Genomic DNA, 18,050 nt, shown 5'->3' with positions numbered 1-18,050 from the left:
CCCGTAACTTGATCTACCTGACCAGGAAGATGACCAGCGTCCACGGTTTTCTGGACTAAGAAGGTTGCCCACCTGCAAAGGAGTGTGTCTGTTCCTGATAATGTTTATTTCTCTCTCTACCTCGCTGTCAGCAACGATGAGTTCACAGAAAGTTGTATACGCACAAAAACAGCTAACATCGTTATACTATTACTGAAAGTGTCTATTATGCATGTGAATTCATCTCGCCCGCTGCTATAGGTAGCCGCTGCCAATGTGATTAGCAGGCAGCCTTCTTGAATTACGTTCACAAAGAGACACTGTCTGGCTATTCCGAAAGAAATTGTTGTTCAGCACAGTTATGCGCTGCTTATTGTGCAGACTTCATTTTAACGCCGCGAGTTTTCGCATACTTGTGACGTCGCCTAACACGGAGGTGATTTTATGGCACACCGAAAATTTTTCTCGAATGGCAAAGAACCAATGACCGGCGCAATGAAAATAGTCAATATGAGCTGTATTGAAAATAGTTTATTATTACTTTTCTTTACACAGTCGTGCGTAAGTGATAATTACGCGGTGGATCACTCGCGCGTCATTTGTTGCGCCGTGTTACGAGCAGGTGCTGTGAGCATGACCCAGAAAATTTCGACCAATCATTAACAGCTAACGACCTATACGGAAGCGGACAATGCGGGGTATTTTAACATTATAATCGCCTACATTTCTTTTGAAACAAAATGTGAGCTTACACAGTTTGCGTAGGCTGTTTACTTGGAGGAGCCGAAGGGGAGGAGCAAAGGGCCACTTCACCGCTTTCCCGTCAAACCACAACCAAGCTGGGAAAAGTAGGATTGCAAGGAACGACAGCTAGTATATAAATTCGTAGTCATTCATAATCTTATGACTATACACCAACAGCTCAATGTGATTTCCTTAAATATTAATCGACTGAACTTGGTCTTCTTCTTTAGAAAGACTTTATATTAGAGGGCTCTAACAGTAAAGAAATTGACACCTGGCTTATCCTGAAGACGTCTGCGAAGTGCCTTGCTTTGTCAGCCGCCTGTTTTGTTTAATAAGTGAGAATTTAAGGTACTGGAATCGTAGAAGGTTCCTCATACTCATCGTATTTACAACGGCAAACTGAGACTGTCAAGTTTGCAGATGGAATGCTCAGATGAAGAACAGGTTAAATGTGGCTGCAGTTTTAAACTTCACGGTAATATTTCCAAAATGTTATTAAACGCTGATGTGCTGTCGCGGTATAGGACGGCCCAGCCTGTACAATCTGTTTGTGCAGGTCCTTCCTTGATTTGAAATAAAGGAGTTTTGAAAAGTAAATCATATAATCATCTGTGTGAATATAAAAAAATCACGTCCAATTCAGAGAAAATGTAGGACTCTCTCTCTGTGTATATATATATATATATATATATATATATATATATATATATATATATATATATATATATATATATATATATATACATACATGGCGGACAGAGTGAGAGACGGCAGCCCCCCCCCCCCCACTCGTGAACGAGTTGATACGCCACTGGTCCCCATTTAAGTGGCGGGCTCCTATTTCAAGTATCATGAATCCCTAACTCACCCAATCAGCCATCTTTACACGCTGAATGAAGTTGTTGAATTTTGTTGGAGTGAGCGTAGCGTCTAGGCTTCAGCAACGCAACAGGGCGCTCACAGCTCATCTCGCAACTCCTCCCTAAGAGACCGGGTAGCAGTTTTTCTCCCGTATGTGAGGTGCCTCATATAACCAGGGTGCCATGTTCTCCTTTTCTGATCGACGGTGTTTCTTATAGCCATACATTAGGGGCGTAGGCAGAAATTTTTTTCGGGGGGGGGGGGCACCTCCTTGATCTGTAGTGGGGACGAGCAGGCAGATATGGTCGAGTGTCATTTTCTGCTCTGTATGCTATGGCAAAAAAAATTTCGGGGGGGGGCACGGGCCCGGTGTGCCCTAACGTGGCTACGCCCCTGCCATACATAGAAGGGAAAGGAGCTATGTTATGTGACGCTGAAATGTCGCTGCCCAAAATGGTGCTCCGTTGAAAACGGACAGCAGTTACGCTGAAAACTGTCCGCCCTATTTAGAATGTGGGAACGCGCAAGCAGAGCACTGAAGTAAGCCGCACTCTATGAGCGCCCATTAGTGCCAGGTTTCATCGAAGGACGAACTGTTTTGTAACTTGGCAACAAAGCGCACGCAACGTGGCCGTCCCCTTTTTCTCGACCGAACTGCCGTCAGTTTCTCTCGTTTAACGCGAGGGGAGCACTTGTTTGTCGTTATCAAATTACACAAGGCTTTCCCTCTCCACTGAGCGCACGCATAACCTTGCGGTACAAACCCGCCGCGCGCAATTCACAGTCCCGCAGCGCGCGATGGCCGCATGCGTAAACGAGGCAATGAAAATAATTACGGCCCATTTCCAAAGGACACGCTTCTGTGTCCTTTGACTCCCAAGGGTCCCGGCGTGCAACACCCGCTTTTCCGCTAGTCCCCCAAGTGCCGATAGGAGAGCCGAGTGAACAAAGTCGATGCGGCAAATTTTCGGTCCTCAAGTACGCCACCGGCTTCCGCTCCTCGCCCGCTATCTAACTCCGCGTACTCCCGCTTCATTAATTGATCAGCGCGCCTCGCCTTGACTTACAAGGTAACGCGCCGATAGCAGCGGCAAATCTCTTGAAACGTCACCGACTCAAAGCACACCTTCGGCGCAGAAATTTTTCGTGTGCTTTTTTGCGTCCTTCACTCCCGCCCTCCAACGTTTTCTTTTTTTCAACACGCGCGTTTCGAGCCTTGAGTAGAATCCCGCTGATATAAAAGTAGGGAGCGCTGAACACTGATTCCACGAGTAATGTTTCAGTTGACGGTGCACATTTTCGTGTCTTTTTTCACAGTAATCTGTTACACACGCATTTTACAATTTGCATACATAGAAAACATTCGTCTGGAAGCTGCGATGCGTTAACGGTGTTTCTTACTACGTAAAACCACCAGCGATTTACGGACACTGGGGCAGCGATTTTGGCAATGGTGCCTTTGCCGATACTATTTCATTGCGCACTCAGTGAACATTCGTTCGCGTTACCAACAATATCAGCCGGCGGTGAAGGGTGGCTCGCATGACTGCCGTGCTATCGAGCGGAAAGCAGTGTTGCAAAGTCGTGTCCGGTGGTTTGAACTTGACGTATATGCATCACCGGCCCGGTTTTCATCCAACTCAGCTGCTATAGATGGCGTGGTGTTACACAAACGCTCTCTGTGCGCCGCCATATACCTTCCCATGAAGGCGTCAATTCACAGGATCACCTGACCACTGAGGCTCCTTTCAGCGCTCTCCTCCTGAGCGACAGAGAGGTGCGACGCATGCACTGCCGAGCGTAGCGCCCTCTCCCAGAGTGGCGGCATTTCCCTCTCTCGCCGGGAGCGAAGACCACCTTGACCAAGAAAAGCGCTGCTTTCCGCATCTCGGCCCCCCGGTGCAGGAAAGAAGGGCGGCGCGCTTTTAAAAGCGCTGCCGCACACGCTGTGACGCCCCATTTGAACGAGCTCCGCGCAGCGCGACGGAGAGGCATCCCACACAACAGCACGAAGGGTATCACGTAGCGAGCCGGGGCCGATGCCCGCGCGCCGCGGCACCTTGTCGCCGTCGATACACGATGCGGTGTCCTAATCACGGCCCTCGAAACCGGGGCGTCCCTCCGGTCGTCGTCGTGCTTCTACTCTTGTCCGCCGGCTACGGTGGTGTGGCGCCGTGTGACGCGTCTCCACCGCCACCGACGACGGCCCAGCCGATCGCCACTTCTGGTGGAAGTAGCGAGGATGTGGACAACAGTGGTGTGACGGAAGCCGAGCCGCCGCATGACAGCGTCAGTAACGGTGCCGTCTACGATGTCCAGGCCGACTGGGAAGTGCTCGAGCGCAAGCTCTCGAGCCTCACCAACGGGGCGCTGGACCAGCTGTTGCCCGAGCTGACGACGCTCGTCGCCGGACTCGACCTCAACACGGACTGCTTCCTCTCCCTGCTGCGTGTCATCGGAGGATTGCGAAAGCTCAACCTGGAAAGTATAAGAAGTGAGTGTCATCTTGATCGCGGGAATTTCAGCAGCGGGCTCCACCAGGGTAACGACGTGCTGTCGCTTGGTCTTCGATGTGCAATCTTCTAGAAAGCTTTTCTAGAACATTGTACTTGGAGAAAAAAGAATAAATAACGCCGGTGACAGGGTAATCACGCTGACCGTTTCTGTCCTCAATCCCCTATACAGAGTAGCATGTAGGCGCCTTTAGGTACGCCGGCAGAATTCTCTGTTCTTTATTAGAGAGCTTTCTGTCTCTCCCTGTGCGTGACACTTCTCAACAGGCTCTGACGTACGCCGCAATGAAGTTGGCGCACAAATTTGTAGCCTTGTTTGTTGGTTCCCTTCGTGAACGAGTATCACATCCTGCTATCCCACGGTGTTATAGCGAAATAATATGCTCACGTTGTATTTGACGCATTGTCACGCATCCCATGTACGGTGGTTTGCGAAAAGAAATAATGCGCTTTAATTAGATAAAAAATAAAGAGCGAGATGATGCTAATTCCTGTCTCTGACACCAAGCCTCGATACAATCATGGAAAGTTCTAGAACCGCGTAACGTTTCACTGTTCATAGCCACTATTGCAAAAATGTCATTCATGGTACGAAGCTATACTTTTATGTTATTTAGAGCGGTACACGAATTAAAAAATTAACTTTGAGGTTTTACGTCGGAAAACCAAGATGGGATTATGAGGCAGTGAGTGATAAATTTTGACCACCTGCGATTCTCTAACGCTCACCAAAGTGTATGTATACATGGGTGTTCACGCTTTTCGCCCCCATCGAAACGTGACCGCAGCTGCAGCGTCCTCGCGCCTAGCAGCGCAATGCCGTAACCACAAATCCACCACAGGGACCCGTGCACACCTGGATGAAGCGGGAAGCCTTATTTATTTACTTATTTAATAATACCTCGCAGGCCTCACGTGCGTAGGACTAGCATTTACTACGATGACTCATTATTTGCGGCGGTGAAGCTCAGTGTACCCCGTGATCACATAATTAACGGCAAAGTTACAGTTTGGACAATCACTCCATGCACTTGTCGAAATCACATAAGCGAAGCAGGTGAGCTTGTTCTTGACAACGTTGAGACCATTGCCATAGGACAAAACATTATTTCCCAAATACTCGGCTTTTGACGACAATAACAAAAACAACAAAAATGTTATGCTGACACCTGTCACCCATTAAGTGACCAATTTATTTGAATGTAATCGGAAGTAACTATCGGCTGCTTCAGAAGCAACAGATTCATTGGTAAAAGCATAACTTGAGCTGGTATCAGAAACTTCTTGGAGCCTATTTCGCAAATGTGCCTAAAGTGCCGCTTTATAAACACAGACACAATAGATGATTCTAGGACGCAGAGATCAATTGCAAGTAAATCAGTCACGACCGTCTCATAATAGAAAATGATGTACCTATACACACACAATCACGTGCAAGTTGTTCTATTGACACGCTTCATTCGTGTTATCTAGGGGATCACTTGAACGTGAACAGCGGATATGAGATAGTATTGAGAGACAGGCGTATCTACAAAATGATGCCAAAGATAACTGTAGCGATATTTGCCCCGTGGCACAAGCCGAGGTGTCTGATACCCACTTATCATCTGGTTGACCTGAACCTTCACCATGCCAGCTCTTGGGCACAAAATTTTCAAGCTAAAAGTAAACTACAAATCTGCATCACCTGTTTCAGCCGAATTAGTGCATTAAACTTGACTGATTTCTCAGTTACGGCAAACTGCAGATGTTAGTTCGTATGCGGAACACATAAGGCAACACAAATAATAATAACATCTGCCAAATCCATGATATCGTTGTAAGGCATGCCGTAGCAGATGGCTCCGACTATCCGGTATTCTTTAACGTGCGCGGACGTCGCACGGGCCTCTAGCATTTCGCTTCCGTCGAAATGCGACCGGCATCGAAACCTTCGGGCCAGCAGCCGAGCGCCGTAATCACCGCGGCGGACAAAGCGGATAGACGCCCTCAAAGGTCAGTGGGACACGCCAGAAGAGACTTGGTGCTACGCGCAAATCTCTACGGCTCGTAGCTACTCGGTAAAGCAAAGTGCAGTACACGGGACAGACGAGTCAAGCGCTACCAGAAACATTTATTAGAAAGCATCGCCGCAGCGATGATCACAGCTGGCTCGTCCCGTTTATTCCGCTCACCAAGACTAACTGGCCCAAACTCTTAGCTCCCCTCCCTTTGCGCACTGCTTCTGTTCCAGCAGTTTATACTAGACAGCGGTCATCAGTGAAATTTTTTAGGCTCCAGCGCGCGCATGCACCGGAGCGTAAAGCTGATCTGTCACGGTGTTCCAAAAGTATTTTCTATGCCGTACGGCAAAGCTTGGCTGTTCTTTTATGAGGAATTCGGCTTCATAGTATCCATGCGCGAGTAACATGCCTTATATTGTTCAATGTGTCAGTCGCGACGCAGTTTAATCATTCACCTAACAGACAACAGGCATGTCAAGTAGCTACTGTAGAGGGCAATTACAATCAGATTCAATGACTCCATTATGCGTGTTCTGTGATATCAGTGTCCTTGTGGTACCAATTTCATATCTGGACGCAAAGAAAAGTTCAGCGCACCGCTTCAGCGTGCACATGTAAACACGCCCAAATATCGAAAAAGGCTCAGACACAGCATCCGCCCGACGTTCGCCGGAATGCTCGGTAGCGCAGATACCACGGTTCTGTTCTCTCGACTAGTCCAGGATATCGTTCTTGGGTTCCGATCAATCTCTGCCTCACGACTGCAACCCTGCAAAACGCAGACGCGGAAAGTTGCTCAACGCCAGGTCATCGCATCGATGCTTCCTGAAAGTTTGTAGCCTCATTAGCATATTTACGAATGGAAAGTCATCTCGCAATTTCCCAAATTTGTCTCTCATGCCAGATTACGCCGCTCTTTGCTATAGTCTGCATGACTAACCACAAGTGCCACTTCTCGAGTAAAATAATGAAATTAATAAATAAGCGCGTGTTTTTATGAAGTAACAATAAAATAAGAATAAAACAACCCCTGACCTTTGAGACGCACTTGACAGATCAAAATAAAATAGGTTATTTGTTCAGTACTGGCGAGGTTTGCCAGGAGGTTTGCTAGCGTGCTACCCCACATACTGAATATGGATATGTGATAAAGGACGATGTGATACTGCATAGTGCGTGAACAGTACGTACTAAAGAGGCACCTCAATGTCTACAAAACTGAGGTGTTTCCATGAGATCAGCGTCTCTAGAACGTTCAAAACTGTTTTCTTTGTGAGAAATTCAGTGCAAGCGACGTTTAGATCAACTCGGGTAAACATTTCCGGTAGCGCCTACTGAAGCCACATAGAAGGCGAAAGTGCCTGTAGGTCCGTGCTGCTTTTCTGAGTCAGCCCAGATGGATCGCTGCGCGCTCAATGCAACGCAAGACCTGATCCATCGCTCCTAGAGAAAGGGGTGCCAGCAGTGGTTCTGTTGTACACGAGTATGTATACAACCTTTGTTGCATAGAGCAGAAATGTTTAACTGTGAAGCATTATTACTCTCTGCGGTAAAGTGCCCGGCCGCAACGTGAAACTTACCGCACAGCAAAGCGGAGAAAGCGCAAAGCAGGAAACTACAGTATAAGAATATGCCTCACACCGTGGAAACGTGACGCGGCTAAAAGGCTACTTCAAGAGACACCTTTCCTGACACACGCCAAAAGTAGCTCCCGCACTTTTGCTAAACGAGCGCACACGGATGAAATATAAACGAGTTGAGATGGCATGGCGATCGCAAGGTGGACAAACACTTCGAAGGACGTACCTGAAATCTAAGCAAGCTACTGGTTTTACACCTTTGTTAATTGGCGCACGAATTTCAATGTCGCATCTCGAAATCTCGCGCAATTATGAAATTTAGTTCTATAATCAAGAATAAATAACGGAATTTGATAGAGATACCGATTTGTAATAAAAAGAGTGATAATTGGCTGAGTAATGACTTTGAGTGTCCAGTAAGTGCATATTGAACGTAGCAACACTTTAATTATTATATAGAGCGCAGGCTACCCAGTGATGCACACCAATCGCCAAAGACTCGCGGTACAGATCTCACCCACTATCAATTTGCTTGGGAAAGGAATCTAGACTGAAAGCTCGCTTAGAGCGTCGCTGCGAAGGTAACTAGTATTGCCAGTGATATAAAATCCTTGAGAAGGAGCTCTCGCTGGAGCCAACGTTCCGACAAGCAGACGCGTCAACACAGCAACTCGGAAAATATGGGACAGCGGCCATGTTCCGTCATCGGTAGAAATCCAAATAAGGTCGAGGCTTGAAGAGATAACAAAATATTTGAATGGGGAATGTCGCTGGAGCCAACGTTTCCACAAGCAGACGCGTCTTCGTCAACACAGCAACTGCGGAAAGTATAGGAGAGTGAACATGTTCCATCGTCTTTCATCGGTTGAAATCCAAATAAGGTCGAGGCTTGAAGAGATGACATAATATCTGAATGGGGAATATCGCTGGAGCCAACGTTTCCACAAGCAGACGCGTCTTCGTCAACACAGCAACTGCGGAAAGTATAGACAGTGGCCATGTTCCGTCATCTTTCATCGGTAGAAATCCAAACAAGATCGAGGCTTGAAGAGATGACATAATATCTGAATGGGGAAATGGGGAATGTCGCTGGAGCCAATGTTTCCACAAGCAGACGCGTCTTCGTTAACACAGCAACTGCGGAAAGTATAGGACAGTGAACATGTTCCATCGTCTTTCATCGGTTGAAATCCAAACAAGATCGAGGCTTGAAGAGATGACATAATATCTTAATGGGGAATGTCGCTGGAGCCAACGTTTCCACAAGCAGACGCGTCTTCGTCAACACAGCAACTGCGGAAAGTATAGGAGAGTGAACACGTTTCATCATCTTTCATCGGTAGAAATCCAAGCAAGATCGAGGCTTGAAGAGATGACATAATATCTTAATGGGGAATGTCGCTGGAGCCAACGTTTCCACAAGCAGACGCGTCTTCGTCAACACAGCAACTGCGGAAACTATAGGACAGGGACCATGTTCCGTCATCTTCGATCGGTACAAATCCAAACAAGATCGAGGCTTGAAGAGATGACAAAATATCTGAATGGGGAATGTCGCTGGAGCCAATGTTTCCACAAGGTAGCAACTGCCTTGGTATTTATATAGAGATACCGGTGATATTATCAGTGTTAGATGTATATTTTACATTCGATATTTTAATTTCATTCTTCCAATACTTTTATATGACGGCATGATTGCTAATTCAAAACTTTTGCCTATGGTGGGTGGGGACATCGTATGCTAGATTATTGCATCTTATCGACGGTATTTTGGCTTAACGCACACTTTTGTTTAATATTGAAATTGCGCGATTATTAAAATATTCCTTGAGTAATTATACTTACATCTTACACGTACAGCCTTATAAGCCAGCGCAGCTGATCTAGTATTCACTTTCTCTTCTGCAGTTCGCTTGAATAAGTTTCGAAGGCTGAGGTGCGCCTGCAGTTTCTTCATTACACCTTCGTTATTTTGGTCTTAACTGCAGCGTCTTGAACAGATCGCTAACTGAGAGAAATCAGTAGTCTAATGTTATTGAAAAAACGTTTTGCCTCTTCCGACATACTTGCAAAAAGCGTCAGTCTTTTAGGTTCGCGTTCAATTACGTTAAAACGAATATTTCAGAAGATCCCACGCCTTGTGCGAATCGGTTTCATGTGAAGCAGGCAGCGAGTAGTTTTATATGCTGCATTTGTTGGCTTTGAGCCAAGCGTACGTTACAAGGTGGATAGATGTGTTTTTGTAAATGTTGTAGTTGTGTGCCGACAGTGGGTTTACCAGGCACGTCGACATCACTGGCGTTTAAAGGCTAACTTACGGTCTGACGTAACGTCAGCAGTCACGTCAGTATTATCGAAACGAAGTGCAGCTTACGGTTCGATGATGTGAATATCATACGTAACTTTCGTTAGCGTATTCCACCATGGTCGAACAACGCTTGAATATAGCATGCTGAATCATATGAATATACAACCTTTATCCGTAAAGTTCCGAGACTGAGCCCATTAAAGAAAACGCGTTTAACATTGAAATCATTTGTGCAGCACCTCTTCGAAACAGTCTCCCTTGCAGTCTATACACAGCTTCCAACGCTTCTTGAGGTTTTGCAGACAGTTAGAAAACGCTTGTTTTGGCAGGGCTGTCAGCTTCTTTGCCGTGGCTTCTTGAATGACCTCCACACTTCCCATCCAGCTACATTTTAGAGCTCTGTTCACGCGAGGAAACAGGAAAAAATCGCATGGGCAGAGGTCAGGCGAGTATGGCGGATGGGGAAGTACAGTAATGCTGTGCTTGTCACGCTGAGAGCAGTGTGCGGCGGCCTTGCGTAGAGATGGCTTCATTGTCCAGATGGCCATTCGGCGCTCTGCCTCTTGGTTTGAGGATCGAAACACCACGTTTCGTCTTCAGCAATGATGCTGTCGACGAATGCAGCATCCTTCTCTGCCTCTGTGAGCAAATCAGCGCTCACTGATGCCCGCGTGCCGTTCTGGTCCTGTGTGAGGGAGTGCGGCACAAGTCTGGCATTCAGCTTTCGTTTCCACAAGTTCTCACGCAAAATTCGGTGGCATGTTGTCTTACTAATGTCGAGGTCATCCGATAGCATGCGGACTGTAATCGTGCGGTCTTGCTATAGCATCTCCCTTATCCGAGCCACATTGTTTTCATTCCATGAGGTTGCAGGGCGCCCCTGCCTTCTGTCGTCTTCCACCGACGTTCTCCCCGAAACGAGCCTTTTGTGGCACTCGAAATCTCGCGCCCGCGATTATGTCTTGTTGCCGTAAGCGTCACGAAGGAGCTCATACGTCTGTGTATCCGTCTTGCCAAGCTTCACACAGAATTTTATCTTTACACGCTTTTCGATCTGGACGTCCATCTCTCCATATTTACTCACAGTATAATGCGCAGCCGACTAGTGGAAACGCATTTTTCTACATGTAGTACCGTCTAGAGGCTGCCACAGCAATTAACATAAATAGCTCAGGTTAGCCTGAAAAGATAGCGCTACACATACGCACCAGCTAGAGTTACTGTATATGCTACCCTTAGGTAGCAGAATTGCGCATCTGTCTTCCAAACGCCGCGAGCAACGATGCGTTTCGGAAAAGTTGACGCTCGGGCCAATTTTTTGTATTTTTTGATGCCGCCGCCGCAGTGAACTGGATTGACACTTGTCATCGACAGTGAACTTAATCACCGGTCTTCGACACTCCAAGCATGTCGATCGGCGACAGGGTAGAGAGATTGCAGCTTCGCCGCATAGCTCAGAGTGCAGCTGAGAGTGCAGCTTCGCCGCACTGCGGTTGCTAGCCAGGCGTATGCGCAACGCTGGCACGTAAATGTAGCATATACAGTGACTCAGTGAGTTGGTGCATAGCTTAATAAAATATCTGTGGCGCAACTGAGACAAGCAAGAAAACAAGCCCTGTCTTGTTTTCTTGCTCGTCTCAGTTACGCCACAGATATTTTAGGGGCGAAGCTAATTATAGCATCACCTGGTCGGTCGTCGCTTCATCCGCGTTCCCCAGCCGTCGCGTCTCCCGTATCATTCAATAGATGGCGCTATCCCATAGAGATGTATGCAAACTGCAGTTGGGTGACAATATACTAGATGGCACTGTCCCATAGAGATGTGTACGCAGTTAAACCATTACACTTAAACAGTTAAACCTAACCATTACATCGGTACTTACAGGTTGGCGATGCAAGCAGTAAAAATGAAAATAGAAAAGTGGTCAGAACACAACGATATTTTGGGAGAACTCCAGAATGCATTTCGAGTCGACAGGCGGTTAGACGATAACCTGTTTGTTCTCACTCAGTGTATAGAAATATCTAAAATAGAAAATAGGCCCTTGTACATGGCTTTTCTAGACATCACTGGGGCGTACGATAACGTTAATCAGGAAAATTTGTGGGATATATTGAAAGGAATGGGCACAGGCGACGACTGTATGCAGCCTTTGAGGGAGATATACCGAGAAAATACAGTTTGCATAGAATGGGAAGGAATGAGTAGCAAAGAGAACGTTGAGATTAGCAAGGGGCTGAGACAGGGATGTTCTTTGTCCCCGCTGTTATTCATGCTGTACATGGTGAATATGGAAAAAGCGTAGAAGGTAGCAACTTTGGTTTTAATCTGTCACACAAACAGGGCGGCGTGATGACTGAGCAGAAGCTTCCAGGATTATTTTATGCTGACGATATTGTCTTATTTGCTGACAGTCGAGAGGATATACATCAGCTGGCGGATATATGCGGAAGGGAAGAGGAAGCTCTAGGACTAGGATTTAGTGTAGCAAAATGTGGATTGATGGTATTCAATGATCCTTGTGATCAGGCGGTGTCAGTACAGGGCCAAGAAATACCGAGGATGAGCGAATACAAGTACCTCGGAGTGTGGATAAATGAGGGTGACAGGTACATGGAGGTACAGGAAAAAGCCTCGGCAGCAAAAGGAAAGAGGAATGCTGCAATAATGAAGCACAGAGCATTGTGGGGATACAATAGGTACGAGTGCTTCGAGGTCTGTGGAAAGGTGTAATGGTTCCGGGGCTTACTTTTGGGAACTCGGTAGTGTGCATGAGGGCAGAGGTGCAATCGTGAATGGATATAAATCAAAGGACTGTGGGACGCCTCGCGTTGGGTGCTAACGGGAAGACGACAAACGAGGCTGTAAAGGGCGATATGGGATGGACAGGTTTTGAGGCGAGGGAGGCTCAGAGCAAAATAAGGTTCGAAGAAAGGCTAAGGAATATGAAGGAGAGTAGATGGGCAGAGAAGGTGTTCCGTTACTTGTATAGGAAGAGCGTGGACACACAGTGGAGAAAAAGAACTGGGAAGCTCACGGCTGGTAGTGTAAGCAGTATGTCAACAAAGAGCGTTAAGCGAAAAGTCAGAGAGGCGGAGAAGATTTACTGGACGGCAGCTATGGAGAAAAAACGGGCTTTGAGTAACTACCGAAAGGGCAAAAATGAAATAAGGAGGGAGGCATTTTACGATAATTCAGTGGGAAGCGCTTTACTGTTTGAAGCGAGATCGGGTTGCCTTAGAACGGGTAGTTATAAAGCGAGATTCAGTAAAGAAGAAGAACAATGAACGTGCTGCGGGGAAGATAAGGAAACGGTGGAGCATCTTCTGATTGAATGTGGAGACATCCACCTAGGTGTACGTTTGGGCACGAGCCTACATGACGCCTTGGATTTTAGAGACAATGAAAAGCTGAACACACCCGCGATTGAAATAAGTAAGAGACGGTTAGAGTATTGGTGGCAGAAAACTAGAGAGAAAGGACAAAAATAAATATTGGAAAAAAAAAATAAGGACATTCTGCCGTAAAAGGCAGAGAACGGAGCTGAAAACTTGTTGTTTTTTTCTGGAGTAAAATAGTTTTAATTGAAGTAAAGACACTAGACGAACGCTAAGAAAAAGAAGAGTAAAGGGTTTTTTTTTGTCGAGCCTGGTGGCACACTTGTCACCGCCCCGTTATAAAGGGGACGCTCATAGCATCCATCCATGCACGCTAGATGAATGCACGCTAGATGGCGTTATAGGTGCCGCTGCTCTCAGATTGGCTGCTGCGCCCGTTATCTCTCATTCTCCTTGATCGTCGCCGTACGTGGAGGAGTGCGCTTGCCGGATCGTGCTGCTTGGCGGACCATGGACGACGAGGAGCGCCGGGTGCGGAAGGCCGCTGCGTCTCGTGCTCGTCGGCAGGATCCCGAGCTTGGATGGATGGATGCTATGAGCGTCCCCTTTATAACGGGGCAGTGACATGTCTGCAACCATGTCACCGCCCCGTGCGAGCTCGAGAGGCTGCCGCCAAGCGAGCGCAGCAGTAATCAAAGCGGCGTATCGCTTTGATTACTGCTGGGCGAAACCACTGAACATTTCACGGTGTAACCATGATTGCTTCAGGAGCTTCGCCCAAGCTCTTCATCATTCACCCGTGGATATGCTGTAATTTTTTTATTAAACATACGCACCAAGATTTGTTTTGGGGAAATCATTTCTAGAGAAGCAAATAAATCAGTCTCGAAACTTTACGGACAAAGGCAGTATGTAGTGTTATTGGACTACCATAAAAGCGGAGCCAACACTGGAACCACATTTGACGGTAACCTGATGTGACGCTTGTATCGTAGGAGTACATATATAGTGTTTATTGCTTTGTCATAAAATTACAACCACAATTCACATGAATAGTGTGCTTTTCCAAAGCAGTTTCTAGACCTGGCGTGGCTCTGTGGTAGAATACCTGACTGCCACGCAGAATGCTTGGGTTTGACTTCTGGTGAGATGCGAATTTTTATTCTTTCCATTCGTCGGGTCAACGCTGCCGATGTGGATTTTTTTAACGCTCTTGCATTTAAATTACCAATGCGTGTTCTCGTCGTTCCTGGGTAGATAAGTGTCAATCAACTGTGGCGCATACCCGTACACCGCGGCCCGTGGTAAACGGGTATGTGCCACACGTGTCTGGAGGAAATGGTTCGACGACCTACGCGACAGGATTTTCACGTTATTCATGTAGACCAGACAGTGATATTCGTCAAACCCTCTTACCCTCTCGTGCCAATTTCGGTCTACACCAAGTTAAGGAGGCGATCACGACAGCACCCAGACGTAGGCGGCTAGATAGATAGATAGATAGATAGATAGATAGATAGATAGATAGATAGATAGATAGATAGATAGATAGATAGATAGATAGATAGATAGATAGATAGATAGATAGATAGATAGATAGATAGAAATGCTCGAAATGCCTTGGGTTCGTAAGAAATGCTTCTCATTTAACAAAAAAGGATGCACTGTTCTTACACGCCTATTAAGAATGAAGTTCGTTTTTCTTTCCTGAACAGTGATTGGTATGGATGTTTTAACTGACTTATTCGTAGGTGAGGCTCTCTCTACCTGTTTTTTTTTTGTGGGTGGTGCATTGTGTGCAGCGATATTGTGGTCGCAGCTATGTCGGACAAACCGGTCGCTGCTTGAATAGGGGTTTTTAGCTTGTAGTTATACTTTTTTTCCGTTACGGTGTCACCGCAATACCGGATTGCATTAACCGTGTCACCGGAACGCTTGTTTTGGAAACCTTTTAGCTTCCCATACGTAAACGTTTACGTCCGTACGTAAATGTATACCTTTACGTTTGCGCAAACGACTCAGGGATGATAACAACTGCATTCAAAGTATATTAAATTTAGATAAGATTCAATCACCGCTGCGGCAAAATCGCAGTCGGGGTTTTTAGCGTGTACTCCGAGGGGTTTACTGTGTTACCGAACGATGGTGCCTACATCTTGTGACGTGCAACGAGGATCTGTTTTCGCCTAGAGTTTTTGAGGGAAAACGGATTAAAAAGGCAACTCATTTGTAATTACGCCGCTGCGAGGCAAGTAGAATGCACGAACAATTTTATGCTTGCCATCTCGGCCCCGCTAGATGGCACCACCTCTCCGCCCTCTCAGGGGCCTGTCACGTTTACGGCTTCGGTATCCTAGGTCACTCTAGCTTCCGTAATGCGGATCAACCAACGTGGTCGTAATTGGCGCTCACATGTCGGCTTATCTTGACTCGGTCGCTGGAATTTCCGAAAAGCGGATATCGGGAGTAGCCACTAACGAATGTGAATTCGCGAGCTTTCGCCGCAAGCGTAAAATGTATCCGGCTAGTAGTTTACGTTCCGGAAAAGTCTACTTTCCTAAACACCCGCGCATGCGCAGATTCCATCCGGTATCAGGTAACACGTTAATGTAAAAAAGTACATGCTAAAAGCCCCTAATGACCGGCTGCGTGAACACCATTACAATGTTTGAAACGTGGCAGGTGGTTTTGTAGCAGTTCACTGCAAGAAGTGCGGTTGACTTCCTTTGTTCAACACGTGCAGAGTTGTGGGAAGAAATAGCAGTCAGCTTACACGCGTGATTGAAAAGATGGGTGACAAGTGCATAAGCATGCCGTCTATCGCACTGACAGAACAGGAATTTGATTTCTTTGGTGTTGCCTAGTAATGTTCTGTTACTTCTGCCCAGTAGATCTGCTCATGTTAAGTAGATCACAAAATAAATTGTTGAAGGTAGCGCTATGTGAGTGCGTCCCTTCATTGTGTGATACAGTGCGCTTGTACCGTTCACAAAAATGGACTACCAACGTGCCCAGCATACGCGGTGCCCCCTACCTGCTTACATGCATATAGGTGAATAAGCAACAGTCTGGTAAAGTGGTATACGCGTTTCGCAAGCAATGGCTCATGGCAGGCTTGGAGAATTATACAATCGCAGGACTGTCTTGGGCACATCATGATGTGGCAGGGAAGTTTTTCCAAGTGTATATGTTCATATGGACAACCTTGCCGTTAGGCTCCCATCTGTTGTAATGCTTGTAGAGGCCTCACACAGCTGCATTTGTTTCGTCGCAATGAATGACACTTGCGGGATCGAATCCCGGCCTCGGCGGCTGCATTTTCCATGGAGGCGAAAATGTTCTGACGCCCGTGTACTTACATTTAGGAGAACGTTAAAGAACCCCAAGGTGGTCGAAATTTCCGGAGCCCTCCACTACGGCGTCCCTCATAATCATATTGTGGTTTTGGCACGTTAAACCCCAGATATAATGAATGACACGTGCCAGAGAGTGCTACTTGGAAAGGATTCCGCGTCATTTCCATCGCCGACCATTGCGCTGGCAAAAACGTCACGAAGTCGGTGACCTTGAAACAGCAGAGGTAGACGTATATGATTACCGAGTAGTACGTGCGTGCATCCTTCGTCACTCGCGCTTCGCACGAGCTGCCTTGGAAAATGCTTACAAGGTAGACGCAGCACGTGCTTTGCGGGCTGCGTCTACCTTGTAAGCACTTTCCAAGGCAGCTCGTGCGAAGCGCGAGTGACGAAGGATGAAGGAAGAAAGCGTGAGTTGCGCTTTTACGTATTTTGCACTCCGTCTTTCTTAGTACAGCGTTTTTTTTTTCTGTGTAATAAAGAACGGTAAGTGAGCCTTTGTTTAATTAGGACAACACCAACGACATCTTTCTGTGTATTCTTGCGGCAATTCTTGCGATGATCTTGCGATCATCGTTTCAGTGCGTTCGCCCTGCAAATGCACCAGTTTGCATGGTCCATAGAGTCTGACTCCCCGCAACAGCATTAGTCAATGGCTTATTGTCGACGTGCCTCGCGTCGGAATTCTGGTGGTGTGCGAATAGCATTTTTCTCTCTTTAAGACCGAATTGAATGCGAATCAATAGTGCCAGAATGAAATACAAAATTGCTCGAACAGATTGCGAAAAATTCGCAGTCTTTCTCATATTAAACACTTTTCATAAGGTAGTAATTCACAACGTTAAAAATGTTCTATTGCAGTGCTGCCCATTATGAAGTGTGCCTTTCAAAATCTTAAAGGGATCACTTAGGAACAATAAGCCAAGCAACCTGTTGAGAAACTCTGGGCTTGTCACATCATACAGAGTCATAAATTATCATATGAACTTGAGGAAGGCTGCCTTGTGAGAACATTAATATTTGTGTATACATTTGAGACCAATTCACAAATGCATTGCTTCTACGTAGGGCTATCGCTCACTGAAAGAGAAAAAAATGCTCCTTTTTCGTAGTTTGAATAGTCGCGGCATCCTCTGCTCCTGTTGAAGTATGTTGCTGTAAAACAAGCTTATGTTTAATCAAATTAAAGGACATGGACGTAAATTAGGTAATAGTGCAGCCCAAAATGCACGGCCTAAGAGTGAGCCTTGATAATTTTATTGTCATACTTATCGTGTTTAAATGGAAAAGTGTGGCTGTATTAACAACGGGTGTGCTTTGTCCACTGTTATGTTACTGCGGATGGGATGAAAGTTATCGCATTT

The 18,050-nt window shown here is 46.4% G+C and overlaps 1 protein-coding gene across 2 annotated transcripts in view; it reads left to right on the top strand.

The window, feature by feature from the left end:
- The first annotated feature begins 3,485 nt into the window (after positions 1 to 3,485).
- LOC119389764 (nose resistant to fluoxetine protein 6) overlaps positions 3,486 to 18,050 on the top strand; it is a 157,207-nt gene continuing 142,642 nt past the window's right edge. Inside the window, exon 1 of one of the 2 annotated variants that reach the window (XM_049413727.1) lies at positions 3,486 to 4,081. In XM_049413727.1, the coding sequence (XP_049269684.1) occupies positions 3,667 to 4,081 (415 nt within the window). In that variant the 5' untranslated portion in view covers positions 3,486 to 3,666. The remainder of the gene's footprint in view (positions 4,082 to 18,050) is intronic. The other variant, XM_037657150.2, reaches the window with a different exon arrangement.

Source organism: Rhipicephalus sanguineus, chromosome 1 (assembly GCF_013339695.2).
Source record: "Rhipicephalus sanguineus isolate Rsan-2018 chromosome 1, BIME_Rsan_1.4, whole genome shotgun sequence".
Classification (NCBI taxonomy): Eukaryota; Metazoa; Arthropoda; class Arachnida; order Ixodida; family Ixodidae; genus Rhipicephalus; species Rhipicephalus sanguineus.
Note: the sequence above shows the minus strand (reverse complement) of the source record. Positions and strands in the feature narration are given on the sequence as shown.